Source organism: Drosophila tropicalis, unplaced genomic scaffold (genome assembly GCF_018151085.1).
Source record: "Drosophila tropicalis isolate 14030-0801.00 unplaced genomic scaffold, ASM1815108v1 contig_393, whole genome shotgun sequence".
In the NCBI taxonomy this organism is placed as follows: Eukaryota; Metazoa; Arthropoda; class Insecta; order Diptera; family Drosophilidae; genus Drosophila; species Drosophila tropicalis.
The window spans coordinates 3974790-3990910 of NW_027172855.1; the positions used below are offsets into that span (position 1 = coordinate 3974790).

At 36.5% G+C, this 16121-nt stretch overlaps 6 protein-coding genes across 6 annotated transcripts; 2 read left to right on the forward strand and 4 right to left on the reverse strand.

Moving 5' to 3' along the window:
• Positions 1 to 266: 266 nt before the first annotated feature.
• On the reverse strand, positions 267 to 7215 carry ppk18 (pickpocket 18). The gene is made up of 10 exons (XM_068284856.1): positions 7063 to 7215; positions 6798 to 7004; positions 5963 to 6128; positions 5608 to 5737; positions 2401 to 2827; positions 2187 to 2337; positions 1111 to 1304; positions 730 to 1056; positions 560 to 669; positions 267 to 496 (listed from the first exon to the last, which is right to left on the reverse strand). The coding sequence occupies exons 1-10, from the start codon at positions 7158 to 7160 to the stop codon at positions 267 to 269; spliced, it is 2040 nt and encodes a 679-aa protein (XP_068140957.1). The 5' UTR covers positions 7161 to 7215.
• On the forward strand, positions 2863 to 4238 carry LOC137573078 (zinc carboxypeptidase A 1). Its single transcript, XM_068284911.1, has 2 exons — positions 2863 to 3546; positions 3606 to 4238. Exons 1-2 carry the CDS (start codon positions 2863 to 2865, stop codon positions 4179 to 4181), a joined length of 1260 nt encoding a protein of 419 aa, XP_068141012.1. The 3' UTR covers positions 4182 to 4238.
• LOC137573077 (zinc carboxypeptidase A 1) lies at positions 5471 to 6812 on the forward strand. The gene has a single exon (XM_068284910.1). The coding sequence runs from the start codon at positions 5495 to 5497 to the stop codon at positions 6773 to 6775; it is 1281 nt and encodes a 426-aa protein (XP_068141011.1). The 5' UTR covers positions 5471 to 5494; the 3' UTR covers positions 6776 to 6812.
• Positions 7162 to 9212, reverse strand: ppk16 (pickpocket 16). The gene is made up of 6 exons (XM_068284908.1): positions 8755 to 9212; positions 8392 to 8694; positions 7873 to 8336; positions 7572 to 7740; positions 7424 to 7521; positions 7162 to 7354 (listed from the first exon to the last, which is right to left on the reverse strand). Exons 1-6 carry the CDS (start codon positions 9210 to 9212, stop codon positions 7242 to 7244), a joined length of 1605 nt encoding a protein of 534 aa, XP_068141009.1. The 3' UTR covers positions 7162 to 7241.
• A 72-nt stretch (positions 9213 to 9284) lies between these two features.
• On the reverse strand, positions 9285 to 11000 carry ppk11 (pickpocket 11). The gene is made up of 4 exons (XM_068284857.1): positions 9929 to 11000; positions 9742 to 9874; positions 9572 to 9672; positions 9285 to 9466 (listed from the first exon to the last, which is right to left on the reverse strand). The coding sequence occupies exons 1-4, from the start codon at positions 10998 to 11000 to the stop codon at positions 9285 to 9287; spliced, it is 1488 nt and encodes a 495-aa protein (XP_068140958.1).
• A 4273-nt stretch (positions 11001 to 15273) lies between these two features.
• On the reverse strand, positions 15274 to 15735 carry LOC137573056 (uncharacterized). The gene has a single exon (XM_068284895.1). It carries the CDS (start codon positions 15644 to 15646, stop codon positions 15311 to 15313), a length of 336 nt encoding a protein of 111 aa, XP_068140996.1. The 5' UTR covers positions 15647 to 15735; the 3' UTR covers positions 15274 to 15310.
• Between the last annotated feature and the right edge of the window lie 386 nt (positions 15736 to 16121).

Here is a 16121-nt window from a genome sequence, read left to right on the forward strand (position 1 = left end):
TGAGTATAAAAATCTTTAACTATTCTCAATGGGAGAAAAAAACTATTTAAACTTTAAAAGATTTTTAACTAACCGAAGGTTTTAGAACTGGTCTCAGATTACTGATAAATAATATATAGAACTTATATTGAATTTGAGTATGCCTGATTGCCTATTGATTGTTAAGAGGTTTATTATTTTGTAAATGTTTATAAAACATGCAGCTAATAGCTTTTGAGTTCATTTTGTATTTTATTTCAATTATTTGATATAGATTTTGATTGGTTCTATATGTGATGCACTTCTTGTAGATTTAAAGGATATTTTAGTCCCTTTGGCACTACTTCTTGCCAGTATAGTAAGTTTGTGGGCAGTAAGGACTTATTGATGAATACTGTTTTACTATGAAATGCCCTGTAAATGTAGACAAACCATTTGCCTGTTAGATAATAGACAATTTCTATATAACTAACAATGCTAAAACCATACATCAGAGAGAGAATGCCACCAAAACGATCTGGAATCAAAAGAAAATATAAATATTAAACAAAAAATAAAAATGTTTTAAGTTAAACTCAACTTAATAGAACAACCCAAGTGCTGACAATTTCCGTTTTGGTTTCTTGAGCGAAACGCAATTTAAAATAGAGTTTTATAATGGCCAAAGGACGATTGTTGGTCAAGCCTTTTCTAAAAATATTTTCAACTTACAGATTTAAACAATTTGAATTATTATCCGCTTACACTTACAATAGTCCTGTTAGATAACCCGTGGGTTTTATGGTGTTTCTTAATGGAGCAACATTGCTGGTTATATCAAAGGAAACGCCATCACAGGTGGGCAAACATTGTTCGCATTGCCTTTGGGCTGATTGGTCGATTCCCTCATCTACATAGGAAAACTCATTGTAACCATACCAGATCATCTTCCATTTCATGAGACATGGCAAATCGGGTAGAGTGCAAAATTTTAAATTGATGGCACTACCAGCCATGGGCGGTGAGACACAACCGCAATGATTCAACATGCTTTCCACCCGACAAAACAAGAGACACTCATCCAAGGAGTAATAGGATCTGGATGAACCGATAAAACAGTACTGGGAAAAATGTTAAAAGCTAAAAACTTACTGATTCAATACGTGTCTACCCTCTTCGGGATAATAGCAATAGCGCGTTTTTGGGGATATGTGACGTAAGGATTCACTGGCATCAAAGAATTTCGGTTGTATGGGTATTTCGACAATTGTATTATGATCAACCAATATTTCACCCAATGCTGTCGACTGTACAGAAGCATAATCTTCTTGGGGAAAGATTTTAAGCTAAAATGGTACACAAAGGATTTATTTAAGTAAATTCAAAATATTGTTTTAAATAAACAAAGCCAAATGGAAAACAAAAGGATATTTTACCCCTCAGAAATATCCTTAAACCCTAATGAACTGCGGAATTTTTAAACTTTGAATAAGTTTTTCATTCATTAATTCATTCTTGTATAAGTTTTTCATTCTAAACCGAATCGTACATGACTAATACATAAAACAAGTCAAGTATGATCCAAAGCATGACTTAGAAAGAAGTCGAAACTAATAAAAAAAGACGTCATAAGTTTTCGGTGTCATTATGCACAAACATGTTATAATTTTTAATCATAAATCTTTGATTAATCTGCCTTTTTGCTCACTATATTTTCGTCAATTTATTACTGATCTCAAAAAATTATATGTTAGTTAAGTCGATTTAAATTTAGTAGGTATACATTAAAATTACATCAACCAATTGGATTTTCGGGCAAAAGAAATAAGTTCTCAATATTTTAAGATTAAAAGTCAATTTTCGAACATTAAAATAGAAACACTCCAAAAATTTTAGAAACTCGAACTTCATAAAATTAAATTTTACTCAAATACTTTACTGTTTCTTGCCCTTATTACCTCTTTCGAAAGGATTACCACTTAATTAACATGATTTACATGCCAATTCAAAAATATAACTAAAAACAATTAAAATGAGATATAAATTTTAAAAATTGTTTAAAATTTTTTTGAAGTTACAAGTGTGCAAAGTATTAATTGTTCTTTTAACTGAGTTCCTAAACAGTCGGGGGAAAAAGATTCAACTTTTAAAAACTGGGTTTATGTATTCGAAATGTTTTGACGAGTAGACTAGCTACGACTCTAACCTCAAATAATAGGTAAGCCCACCTGAAAAGCATTATTGCTCAAGTAGGTATAGGTATATTCCTCCTCTGGCATGTCTTGTAACACAAATTGAACACTATTCAATATGGAATTGGATTCAAAGACCACATTGGGTAAAGCTGACATTTCAGCATCATCCTGAGCACGCTGAGCTCTGAAAATAAGTATGCTTAAGTATTTCAACCACACTCAACTCCAACCAAAACAATATAAGTACTCAATCCGGGAGTAACTGCGTCTGTGATAGTTAAATATGCAGCACACACTAGTCGATGTGGGACGTTTGATAAACAATTGGCTGGCATTCACGGGGCCACCAAAGACAATGCCTCTGATTACTAGCTCACTGCAATCGGGTGATAAATGACGCAAAATATCCCGCACTGAGTACTCGGTATCATTGTAATAGCTGGAGAGGAGCCAATGGAGTTGTGTTAACTCCAATTTATCCAACTGGGGTTCATCGTGTGGATTTAAATAGAATTCAGTGAGTACAAGTAGACGTTGAGCCATGTCGTCGGCATTTAGGGCCAACTGCGGGGAGTCACTAGAATTAATCGCCTGTTGTTGTTGTTGTTGTTGATAGCTAAAAGGAGTGGAGAAATTAGTATGCCAAAGTGGTTCAATCAAGTGAGTATAAAAAGCTCATGCAGAAAAGGCATTTAATTTAGTCTTGAATATGAAGTTACTTAAGTTGTTACTATTATTTGCCATTATCGAACTAAGTGTTGGCGCACATCGGAGTTTTCTAAATCATCGTGTTTATCGCCTGAAACCCAATAAACCAGAACAATTGGAAAGTTTAAGATCTCTGGAAGTGCGCCAGGAAGAATTTTTCTTTCTCAACCATTTGAAATTGGGCATCTTAGATGTGCTTGTAGCTCCAGAATTCGATAAAACCTTTCTAGACTTACTTGATAATGTCAAACTTAGTTACGAGCTTATTGATGAGAATGCCCAGGCCAGTTTGGACATGGATATTGAACCCATAGCGGATGCCAATCGTCGGAGTGATGACTATAGTTGGACAGAGTATCATGAATTGAACGATACCTATCAATGGCTACAAAATACAGCAGGAAAATATCCAAATGTGGCAAGTGTCTTTAAGGCAGGCGAAAGCTATGAAGGACGTGATCTTTTGGGGCTTAGAATCGATCATAAAGGCGAGGGAGATAGACAAGCCATCTTTCTGGAAGCTGGAATGCATGCCCGAGAGTGGATTAGTCCGGCAACATCTACATTCTTCATCAATGAACTTTTGACCTCGCAAAATCCCGACATTATAAATTTGGCCAAGTCCTATGTGTGGTACATATTGCCACATGCCAATCCCGATGGTTATGTCTATACACACTCCACAGTAAGTTGCTTCTATTGACTTAAATTCCAACTAAATTCTCTTTTGCTATTTGCTTTTAGAACCGTTTGTGGCGCAAGACACGTAGTCCACAGGCAAACAATTGTTATGGGACCGATCCGAATCGTAACTGGGCCTTTCATTGGCGCGAAGTTGGAGCCAGCGATGAACCTTGCTCGGAATCTTATGCTGGACCCAAGGCATTCTCCGAAAAGGAAACTGAAACTCTGGCCCAATATTTACAAGCCTTGCCTGAGCCCGTTTTCATGTACCTATCACTGCATTCGTTCTCACAATTATTACTTTATCCTTATGGGCATACATCAAGTCTACCCGAAAATCATAAGGAATTGGAATATATCTTTAGGGCAGCTGTTCAGGGAATGAAAAGACGCTTTGGCACACGTTATACTGGTGGCAATGTCTATGATGCCATCTATCCAGCTGCTGGTTCTAGCATGGATTGGGCTTACGGCGTATTGAAAGTGAAATACTCATTCTGCTATGAGTTGAGACCATCGGGCTATAGTTTCTGGACGGGCTTCCGTTTACCCGCATCACAGATTATACCCACTGGCCAGGAGACAACCGATGCTTTGGTTGAAATGATTAAGGCAGCTAGAACTTTAAAAAAATAATACAGATACCGAATTAAAGTTTCCAATCTTCGGCAATCGATGATTGAATGAAAAGTATTTTTTTCTTGGTCTGTTATGAAATTATACAAATAAACATTAAAAAAGTCAAGTATTTAAACTCCCAATAACTTTTTCGTATGTCTGGAAAGTAAATTTATTATAACTTAACTGATCCTGTATTTTTTTTTGTGCTTAACAGCATTACGATTTAGTAAGTTCAGTCATTCGAAATTTTGAGAATCTTTTGTTCTTAAAGTTCAAGAAGTAACTCTATTCGTTTTTCGAATATCAAATACTCTGTTTTAGTTTGTCGTTTGGGCATTGGAATATATTAATGTTATGTTCTATTAGATGTCTGAGGATATTAAAGGTCACCAGAAGGTTTTTGAAATAGAGACACAGGACTGGATTTAGAGAAGGGCCTTTACCAGAAAGGGGTTCACAAAACCGATAATTGACTGGGATAAACGGTGAGATCTTGTTACAAGAGGCAAGTCTAAGATCGAATTATATTATTTTGGAACTGATCCTATATTTGTTTTAGAAACGCTTTAGAGAAGTCGGGGCCTTTTTTTGGCTTTTCATCTGGTGTTAGTAAGTTCATACCAACAAAATTTGAATCCTTTGAATGGATCTATGAGAATTTAAAGAGTCTTTGGAGAATAAAAATCACTTTTTTTACCCAATGATTAAGGAGATAAGAAAGCAAACGTAGGCAGAATCGCAGACTTTGTATTTTAGTGTTGAGTTTGTGCTCATGATTAAGTTATTGGGAAAATTTTAAAAGATTTCCTAATCTAAAGATAGATTGAAATGATTTGGTTCACATGAAATTGCCCTATCATTATAATGTCTAAAAAAAAAGAATCACATCGAAGTAGATTGCCTCTTGATAAAGTTACTGAAAATAGTAGTTCCTATGATGATCATACAATAAAATCTAATTAAGAAAAAAACTTGAAAGGAACTCGAAAGCCTCTTGAGACAAATAGGGAATATGTGTCTGATAAGGTCTAACCAGGGTCTTAAACATTTTTTTTTGACTGTATCTTCGGCTAGACCTTGTCTATTTTTTGAATGAGACGAGTATTAGCTGTGATTTACAATTGAAAAGTTCAGTAAGACCCAAAAGATAACTTCTTATATTTATAATATAGCCTAAAATGACAAAGTAACTACAGGGCAATAAATTAGATTCGGTTAATTGGCTTATCGCCGATGTGTGCAGCATTTGCTTATCATAGAGCAGTAAATTGGTATAAAAGCAAGTTGACAAGTTGGTTAAGAGCTCATACGTACTACCAACGACAGTCATGTCGCTGAATAAGTCTCTAGTTTTGGCCCTTTTGGGTCTTCTGTTCGTGGTTGCCGGTGGACAAGCGGAACGTGCTCGCTATGATAATTACCGTGCCTACAAGGTGAATACCGAGAATGCCGAGCAATTGGCTGTACTCAAGGATTTGGAGAGTTCGAGTGATTCGATTATTTTCCTTGATGGTGTGCACATTGTTGGAGCCGATGTCCAAATAGTTGTGGCCCCCCACAAGGTGCCCGATCTATTGGACATTTTGGGAAAATCGGAAATCAAATATGAACTAGTGACCAAGGACTTGCAGAAATATCTGGATGAGACTGACGAGAAGGTGGCCATTAAGGGACGTGCCGTTAGCGACTATAACTGGGCTCAGTACTACGAATTGGATGATACCTACACCTGGTTGCAATATCTGGCTTCCTCCAATCCCGGAGTGGTTACCCTAATTGAGGGTGGCAAAACCTACCAGGGACGTTCGATTTTGGGTGTGCAGATTGCCAAGGGTGGCAGCAACAAGCCAGGTATTTTCCTGGAGGCTGGCATACATGCTCGTGAGTGGATTGCCCCAGCTGCAGCCACCTATATCATCAATCAACTCTTGACCTCCACCGATGCCAGCGTTAAGGCATTGGCTGAAAATTATGTCTGGTATATTATGCCTCATGCCAATCCTGATGGTTTTGTGTACACCCATACCACAGATCGTCTGTGGCGCAAGACTCGTACACCTTATGGCAGCTGTTATGGTGCCGATCCCAACCGTAACTGGGCCTTCCATTGGAATGAGGTGGGTGCCAGTAGCAGCGCTTGCTCGGATACCTATGCCGGTCCATCGGCCTTCTCTGAAATCGAGACTTTGTCGCTATCCAAGTACATTGCCTCCCTTAAGGGCAAGATTCAATTGTACATCTCCCTGCACGCCTACTCCCAGTACTTGTTGTATCCCTATGGACACACCTCCGATTTGCCCGACAATGTGGCCGACTTCGAGAAGGTATTCGATGCCTCAGTTGCTGCTGTTAACAAACGCTATGGCACCAAGTACACTGGTGGAAATATCTATGATGCTATCTACCCAGCTGCTGGAGCTAGTGTCGATTGGGCTTATGGAGAACAGGATGTGCGCATGTCCTTCTGCTATGAATTGCGTCCATCTTCCAATTCCATCCTAACCGGTTTCAAGCTGCCAGCTGAGCAAATTATTCCTGCCAGCGAAGAGCTCTTGGATTCTATCATTGCCATGGCCGCTGAGGTCAAGACTTTGGGATATTTCGATTAAATAAAGATCAATCAATACTTACATTTTGATGGCATAACTCTTGAGTAGACTTTTACTTATTTTATTTGCTGTACAAACACCAATGGCCGGAAATGGGCTATTCGATACGTGAACCAAATTGGGTGACATGTGTATTTCAGTTGGTTGCACTAGATACTCCTGTGTGAGATTCACAATAATAATGTGAGTCCATATCACAATAACAGCCAGAAAGATTAACCAAAGAGTTCTACAAGTTGTTGAATATTTTTAGCCACTTTTATTGCCAATTTTGTTGATTTTCTTACTTGGCATAACGTACAGGTGATTGATAAACCAAAAGTTGCAAACCATTGATATAACTTTTGCTTAAAAACTCTTTGAACAAACGACGATGAGTCTCCATTGTAGATTGAATCCCTTGTGAATAAAAGTTCTATCATTTTATACCTTACTTTTTGAGGGTCATCAATCAATGCACAGGCAACTACTCCCGATTAATATAGTTAAATACAGGACGAAATGTCAGAAAATAGATGAACTCGAATGCCGTCACAATACTGAAACCCATTATTAGGCCCAACAGGCCGCCAAATGAAGCTGTCAGAAAAATGTCCAATAAACAATTTCGATTAAATATGTCATTATCATGCAAAGGCATTAGCTTACCCAAAGCCGATAGCCAATTTTGAAAGATATCTGTGCGATATCTAGTACTCATCAGATCGCTAAAGAAAACATGCAACAATATGCTGTCCGTCTGATTGCTAAAACACTTATGTTAGTTTATTAAATTTTAGTTAGTTGCTATAGTTACCTATTGGTAATTCTATTAAACGAGTAACTCATATCAAGTCTACCCATTGTACTCTCGGATACATAATGATTCGATTGACAATCGGGCAGACATTCACAAGGAAAGTGACTAGTTTGACGTACTATCGAAAGTGATAGATTCAAATTAGCCAAGGCATGCGAAAAGAGTCCTGGAAATAGGGTAAATAGAGTGCCTTTGTTTAAGTTTGTCATATCACAAATACTTTAATTTAAAGATCTGTTTTCATAATATTTATAATAATTTTTATCTCTGAATATAATTTGCCCAGTTGAATACTCACTTTTGCTGTGTATCAAACAATTTGCATCGGATATTCCGCAGACCTTCATGCTACCATTATTGGTTACATAGGAGGGAACACAGCCACAGCGTTTGAGGGTCATGGTCACTCGGCACTCAAACATGCAATTGATAAATGAATAACGTCTCAGGCCAATCAAAGTTCGTTCACTGCCAAAGAGACAATTCCTTTCCGCCAGATCCATGCGACGGATATCACTGGTGGCATAAGTAGATTCCGGATTGATTCGCACAAAACTCTCACGAGTCGATGTAACAACTTTAGTCTCGGAATTTTCATCGGGAAAATTGTAAGCATCGTGGATGAGTAAACGAAAACCATAGCCACTAAAAAAGGTTCCATAATATTCCGAGGTCATGGGATTCAATAGGACCGAAAGACCAGTGGGATAGCCACAGCCAGTGACACGATAAGGACGTTTCGGCACTTGATAGGCAATTTTCCTAATAACAAAGAAATTTGTTATCAAACTTAGTGAAAGGGAATATTGTGACTTACTCGGGAAAGTTGTTATTTTGGGCAGCAAAGTAATTAAAACTACAGCATTGTCCCTCCATGGTCTCGATGCGTTGAAAGAGACTATCGCAACGTGAACTTATGCCCTTCCAAATGCAACGAGTGATCATATCTATGCAATCTGGCGATAGTTCACGGGTCAACTGAGACAGTGTGAGATTATTGAATGTTAATATTTTTTCATAGATCTCCAATGTACGATTGCTAACAATGTGATCGACGGGCAAGAGTGTCAAATTGAACAATTTATGCACATGCATTTTGGTTACGTTGGGGGGTAAGCGGCTGTAGAGTAAAAAGGATACGAAACCAATTTAAAGTTTAAAAGATTCGAGTTCTACTTACATTCGTTCGAATAGTCCAGAGGCTTTAGTCTTTGATATTTTGTTGAAATTGCAAATGGTAACAGCTGGAAACGGTATGTTCCAAGTGGGAAAATGTGAACTTTCAATTACCGTGACTGTCGGAGTTTCCCGATTCGAATACCAAGACACAATCACCAAGACAATTGAGGTAATAATGGCCAGAAAGACCACAAGAATCCAAAACCAACGTTCATACCGACTAATATCCTGACGTGTTATATAATTGAAGCCATGCAACGAAGTTGTCTGGCAATAATTACGTAAATTCTCTCTAAACCATTTGGTCACTTGATGTAGACATAGCAGAGGTTTCTTGTGCCTTCTCGTTGGTACTTCTCTAGGATTCTGATCAATTGGAACTGTACTTGTAGTGCTGGAAGCAAGTTGTTCGGCCTGAACCTGACGTAAATCGAATATACGACGCTTTTTGAATGCCATATTCCTAGTCTATTTCCATTGATTCACCAGCAACGACTGACAATCCACTTTGACTTTAGCAATTAGTCGCACCTAATTAGGTTGGACTAATGGCCCTACTTGGGTCTTAGTTCTTCTAGCTAGTTGCAGACGATACCGTATTTGTTGCCTAGTTAACCAATTACAAGTGGGTCGCACACATGTGAAGAATATGAGTTCGAATACCGAAACAAAACTGCAGCCCATAAATAGTCCAGTTATACCGCCAATATTGCCTGCCCTCGAAGAATGACAAGTAGATATTAAATGGTTAGCATGTAAAAAAAAAACAAAGGTCATTAGTGACAGGATATAAATAAAGGAATGGACTGACTACTTGCCTATGAACTGCAACCAGTTCTCAGAGACATCCAAACGTATCTGCTCGGCAATGGGTGAATCGAAGTAGGCATGAACAAGGACCTTTTGTGATGAATTAGAGCTGCCAATGAAAATTATATATCCAACATAATGATGTACATTGTAAATGACTTTGAATAGTAACACTCACCCAGTCTCACTATAATTATACATTCTTCTGACATCACTTTGAATTACATAGCGATAAAAGTCACAAGGCGGCAGACAATTGCACAGATAACTTCCACTCTCTTTGTCAATAATCTCGCCAGCTAGATCAGTGGCTTAAATGGACTTTTTCTTAGAGTCTTAAAAGATTAATCAATTGTTTTTCTCACCATGTAATTGCAAACACTTAAATTGATCCACTTGACATACTGGCCAATCGCTTTGACGTGGTAAATGTGAGGGCAAACAGCCACAAATCCCATAGAGTCGTTCGCTGCGACACTCAGCCAGACAATTAATTTGTCTATAAACATCAAAATGGAACAATTGTCGCTCATCTTTTAGATAACAGCGACGTTTGTCTAAAGGTAAGCTTCTTAATTGGCTTCCAGAGTGAGTGCCAAAGACTTTGATCATGAGATGTGCTTCTGAACCGCTGGGAACATAAAACCTTTGTGTGGCATCACTCACTACTGCCTGCGATTCATGTACCAAGATCTCAAATCCAGATGAGGCAAAATTAACATTACCATAATCTTCAGTTTGAGGGTCTAGCAGAAGACTCAAGCCTTTGGCAGAACCATAGTGAGAGGTATACAGTTGAGATTGTTTGCTAAAGGAGCAACAAATCCTTTGTTCCTGGGTCCAAACCGAATGCAATAGGTTATGGCAAATTTTTGCGTCTCCTTCCCATTTACAATTTACAATTTGTGAACAAATCTTCGGAGCAAGTTCTTCGAATAATTGGGTCCAATTCAGGTTAGTAATGTTTCCTACGCTAAACCCATTAATTTCACGCAAAGTTTTTTCTGTCACATTTAATTCTCGTGCTTTCTTCAATAAACTCTTTCTGGATATTCTATTCATATTGCAGATGGTTATAGCTGGAAAGGGCATCTCTGATGTGGGTATCATCATGCTTTCTATAAATCGTGTTGTCGGCCTATCCTGATTAATCATTAGCAACATTGTGATGACAATAACAGACATTAGAACCGCCAGGCAAATGACACACCACCATAAAATCCGTTGCCATGTCTTGGCCCCAACAAATATATGAAAGCCGTGTATACTGGCCATTTCAGAATAGATTTCGAAACCAGTTTTACGTTTGCACAGACCATCGTCCTGCCGAGCCCTTAAAAAGTGAAGGAACCTAGGCAAACGTACTTGACGTAATCTTTTCCAACCTACTAAAAATATTGACTCCAGAAATGTGAAGAATCTTAAATTTAAATTCATTTTCATTGAGAAATATTGAAGTCTTTCAGATTTTTTGGGTCTTAGATAGTTCTCAAAATTATTTGTATAAATTTGATTAGCTTCCAATTCCTTAGCATATGTTGCCATATCTGAAAATCTAGTAGAAATATTGAAATATAAATTTAGATGACTGTGGAACTTTGATAAATCTGGATATTTCGTGGAATTATTGATATAAAAATAATCATTCTTAAAAATGATTTTCCTTTTTCATATTTGTAGACACTTTTCAGTTCTTAAAATTTTTAGTTCTCACTAAAAGCAGCTTTTACCATTTACCTGTTTCAATCTTTGGGCTTACAGTTATTATCAGATATGTTTAGTACTCAAACCTTCTTAATCACTTGAAATTTGTCGCTCTATTAACTAGAAATACATGGTTAATCTGCTTTATATATACCCCCAGAAAAAAGTCATTACTGCTAGTTTGATTCAAAACCACGCCCTAATCTTGTAAAGGTTCTTTTTTTGAGCATTTATCAGAGAATCAACTGACTAACCTTCCCTGAACGACAAATTGGTAAGAGCTTGAAAAATTTCTTATTAACTATTTTTGGAAACCTTGACCTACGAATAAAATTGGTATTGCTTCTGAATTTACTGGTATCTATGTATGAGGGTGTACTGTATGGCCAAATGAAAAATATCAAAGTCACGAACTGATGCATTTGGTTCAGTTAATCAATAATTTATTGTGTCTCTGTCATGTTTTTGTTTATATGTTTGTCAGCTGATTTCTATTTGTGATTTGTCAAGATTTTTAATCAACCATTAAATGTGTCGAGATCATAATTTGATAAGACACATTTAAAAGAAATGAAAATTAAATCTAATCTTTTTTGTTTCAGAAAAGTTCAGTTGTTTTCAATGCAAAGATATTTCTAATTTTTCTTTAGTATCAGAACCTTGGTCAAGGTGGACATGTACTTGTTAGCAGAGAACTCTACTATTGACCGATAAATCTTTATGGCAGTTGCGTTAAGTCATTTTACACTCGAATTTTTCTGCCAAGAAATTTTTTTCTCAATTATATCAATGTTTTAGGGAATCAAAATAGATAGTATTTAAATAATAAGTCACTAAAACAATTGATAGAAAATTTTTGCTTTAAACTTAAAGAACTCAAAGAACATGAATTTTAAGACATAACGTTAAATTCATGAATAATAGTCCTAAGGGTGCGAGTAATATTCCTAAGGGTGGTAATAGTCCTAAGGGTGAGTGCTAAGCGGCAAATTTGAAAACAAATGAAATGTTTCGAATGCAACGAGGAGTATCTATTTCATATCCGATTTTGATGAACAATATCTCATTCGACGGGAAATTTAATTCACTATCGGTCGTGGTTCAAGTGTAGTTATACTTTAGTATATATTAGTGGCATAAAATTACGCCAAACAGAAAAGCCTAAGAAAATACATACCAAATAAAAAGAAATTAGGACTTCTTCCTCCTGCTTTGTTAGTCCTCCTCCTTTATTAGTTAGAAGTATAGTTTAAAGCTTTTAAGGAGCTGTACTATAACAGTAATTACAGTTATTATTACCAGATCGAAACTTTAATACTTAATATTTGATCTTGATCCTTTACCTGGATTTGGATCTTTAGGATAATGTATAGCAATTAGATTATTATGATTTATTGAATGAGGTAACTATTCTCTTGCAATTCTTTGAGCTTTAGGATTTGTATTTTTATTCACTGTAGGAGGGTTAACTGGAGGGAGTAGTTGTAGCTAATTCTTTAGTTGATATTATTTTACATGATACATATTATGTAGTTGCTCAGTTTCATTATGTTTTATCAATATCCATTGATATCCTTTATTTACAGTTTCGGCTGTAAATACCAAATGATTAAAAAGTAAATTTTGTTCCAAAGCTTTTGTCTTTCCAACATTGGTAGCCCTTTCAATTCTAAGAAACTTTGCTGAAGAAAGTTTGTAAAAAAAATTAATATTTTAGAAGCACTTTTCAAAAAAACTTTAAGGAAAAACTTCATCAAAAAATTTTGTATGAAACCATCGAATTTTGTCATGTCTTGAGTTTGACCTATCCTTGTCTTAAATTGGTCTGCCACCCTCGAATCCTTCACTCGGAATGAACGCTCTGGGGCTAGTTCATAGCAGTGGCGTAGTAACGGGGGGGTTTTGGGGATAAACCCCCCCCGAAAATTGGTTCATTTCTTATAAAATTGATTCAGCCAATTCAATATCTTTGATCCTAAAACATGTTAACCCCCCAAAAATTTTCTGGCTACGCCACTGGTTCATAGTACTCCAAATAAATTTTGTCTGGAACATCCGTCCGTCCGTCCTTTATATTGGATGAACCCATGCCTATCTTGAAGTTTCCTTGTTTAAATATTCAACGATAAGCAAAATTGTGTTGGCCAAAGTCAAGAAAATGTTATTAGCTTAAGAATCCCAAAAAGACGACATGAGAATAACAATATTACTAAGCTTATAGTTATTTAAAATGTTGAAGTTTTTTTCCCAAAACAACATCAAATGTTAAACAGTCATAAATATTTTAAAATTAAAGTAATAAATCATTATTCTTTTTTACATGTAGGCTTGTATATACTGCATGGGTTGTATATCAGCCGGATCTGACCACTATATTTTATATTTCTCATACAAACGACAAAGTAACAAACAGTGAAATTTTGTATTAATGAGTTTATTACATCTACACACAACTATGTGAACTTTGATCAAGATCGGGTGACTATATCATATAGTTCCCAGAGGAACGATCGGTGGAAGACAGTGACTTTTTTCAATAACTTCGTTATTTGCTACTTTTTTCGATAAAACGTTTTTCCACTTTTAAAGCTATAAATAAGGAAAAAATAATAGAAAACTTGTAAAGGAATACAAATTCTGACGCGGTCGAAGTTCGCCGTGAAACATAATGTAATATCTAGTAATTAAAAATTCCCATTTTTCGAAATAATAAAAGAACAATTAAAAGTAATATATTTTTAAAACCTTAAAACATTTATATTAAATCACATTGACTTTGATTTTGTAAGAGACTATAACTATAAATATACATATATTAAATATTTATTAAATACGTACTCTATGAAGAGTTTTCCATCTCTTTCCATCATTTAATTCCAAATCTCGTCTAATCGTTGACAGGATGAGTATAGTTCATTCAGGGATATGCCTTTTAGCGTGTAACTCCTCGCCTCTGGTTCACTATAAATAAGGAAAAAATAATAGAAAACTTGTAAAGGAATACAAATTCTGACGCTGTCGAAGTTCGCTGTGAAACACAATGTAATATCTGATATATTGAAAAACTAGAATAATTTTATAATCTCATACATAAATTTAGAAGACATAATACAGAAAAGATACTTTTTATATTGATTTAATTAATGTCAGGCACCTTTTTGTTGACATCAATCTAAAGCGAATTTTCACATATTAACCTTTCAACCCATAATGGTCACAATCAGGCGAAATTAAATCTATCAAAGCGATGACCATCTCAGCAGGTGATGGAATCGACACCCTCAATATGTGAAGCTTGCGCCACAATTCTATTTTAAACTTCTTTCACATGGAAGTGGATCAGCACCCTCAGGGCATTGTGCTGCACTGATGTAACCCCCAAGTTCCCTCTGCCCTCTCTCAAATTCGAAGCAGGCAAAAGTGCCTTTCGTGGTTGTTCAGTTGAGCGTTGACCCAAGCCCAAGCCAAAGGCAAAGCCAAAGCCAAAGTGTGCCCGCCATTTGCTATTGATACATGCTTTTGTCAGCCGTGGGGCTTCAATTAACTTATGTCAATATTGATGTAAGCCAACAACTTGGAAAAATGGTGGGCAATAATTTTTTTCAGTTTTTTTCCGGATTCGTCGCCAGGAGGACCATCACCTTTTGCTTGCTTTTCTTGAAAACTCAAATCGTTTTTCTTTCCTTTTTATTCAATGATGGATATCGGCATAGGCCGACAGATAGCCAAGAAGGACACCCACCCCCAAAATACATAACTGTAAATGTGTGTGTGTGTGTGTGTGAACACTGTCTACTTCTCCGACTCTCTTCATATGACTATCTGTCCCTGTCTGGCATCTACGGTTATGAATAATTTATGTCAGCGCCCAATCATAAAGCGAGGCGGAAAGTTATGCACGAAATACTTTCAATATTGCCAGACACGCCCAGGGTGGTGTTGCCACCCCCCCACCCCGGCAAACTCACCCAACCCACAATCTCCCATCATTCATACGCAAGAGAACTCCGATACATAAATATATATATTGATAATATTCATCCTTAAAATAACACATCACAATCTGTGAAGGTGTAAAAGAAGGTCGAGCCACATGCACCACTGCCATAGGCCCTCATATGATTATAACGTCGTGCCACATATATCAAAAAGAAAATGAACAACAGCATAAAAATAATGCAGGACCACAGCAAAACACTTATTTTCGATGAACTTCTCTCCGGGGCGCTGCCGTCTTTTGCATTTTCCATACGGCTCCTGTGACCACATTCACAGCAACGCACTTGATGAAGTAACTTGACCATCTCCTCTCGCCGTATATTCTTCGACCTCTTGAAGCTCTGGCATAGGTCACTCATCACCTCCTGTACATCACACATTTTTGGCTATTTTACTATTTGTTTTTTTCTTTATACTTATAAGAGATATATAAATTACAATTATTCCAACTGCTCACACCTGACAACAAATGCTTTCTGATTAAAGTTTTTATTTTACCAACCAAGTAAAAAATTTAAGTGTTACATCGATTCAATTTTTTGAAAACTTTTCAAACTGGGTACTTTGTTTAAGAAAATAGGCTTCAAGGGGATATCAGAAATGTGGTCAGTCTTCGTCTCTTTCTAACTAGTTTCTCAAGGGAAAGGGAAATATTCTGCTCCCGAAAATCGGTGTGATAATGATTTTGGCCAGAGACTTTATTAAACTTTATCAAATATATTCTTCTTACCTTAAAAGTAACAAGTTAGCAACTATAAATCTTATTTCAAACCTTTTTCATTGGTGTGCATTGAGCAAATTCAATTCCTTCTTCCTCTTAAGGTTAGAGGTGTTTAATTTTGCCACACTCTGACA

Excerpts from the sequence above, each read along its gene's own strand:
- ppk11 (XM_068284857.1), bottom strand. The coding sequence starts at position 11,000 with ATGAATTTAAATTTAAGATTCTTCACATTTCTGGAGTCAATATTTTTA. Across the intron at positions 9,673-9,741 it reads TATAATTATAGTGAGACTGG|CTCTAATTCATCACAAAAGG; the intron begins GTGAGTGTTACT and ends TTTCATTGGCAG. Across the intron at positions 9,467-9,571 it reads GAACTGGTTGCAGTTCATAG|GCAATATTGGCGGTATAACT; the intron begins GCAAGTAGTCAG and ends CTTCGAGGGCAG.
- LOC137573056 (XM_068284895.1), bottom strand. The coding sequence starts at position 15,646 with ATGTGTGATGTACAGGAGGTGATGAGTGACCTATGCCAGAGCTTCAAG.
- ppk18 (XM_068284856.1), bottom strand. The coding sequence starts at position 7,160 with ATGGAGACTCATCGTCGTTTGTTCAAAGAGTTTTTAAGCAAAAGTTAT. Across the intron at positions 5,738-5,962 it reads CCCAAAATCGAACGTCCCTG|ATCGGGCACCTTGTGGGGGG; the intron begins GTAGGTTTTGCC and ends AATGTCCAATAG. Across the intron at positions 497-559 it reads CACTTGGGTTGTTCTATTAA|ATCGTTTTGGTGGCATTCTC; the intron begins GTTGAGTTTAAC and ends TTTTGATTCCAG.
- LOC137573078 (XM_068284911.1), top strand. The coding sequence starts at position 2,863 with ATGAAGTTACTTAAGTTGTTACTATTATTTGCCATTATCGAACTAAGT. Across the intron at positions 3,547-3,605 it reads ATGTCTATACACACTCCACA|AACCGTTTGTGGCGCAAGAC; the intron begins GTAAGTTGCTTC and ends ATTTGCTTTTAG.
- LOC137573077 (XM_068284910.1), top strand. The coding sequence starts at position 5,495 with ATGTCGCTGAATAAGTCTCTAGTTTTGGCCCTTTTGGGTCTTCTGTTC.
- ppk16 (XM_068284908.1), bottom strand. The coding sequence starts at position 9,212 with ATGGCATTCAAAAAGCGTCGTATATTCGATTTACGTCAGGTTCAGGCC. Across the intron at positions 7,741-7,872 it reads TTGTTTGATACACAGCAAAA|GACTCTTTTCGCATGCCTTG; the intron begins GTGAGTATTCAA and ends CCCTATTTCCAG. Across the intron at positions 7,522-7,571 it reads TTTAATAGAATTACCAATAG|CAATCAGACGGACAGCATAT; the intron begins GTAACTATAGCA and ends TAAGTGTTTTAG.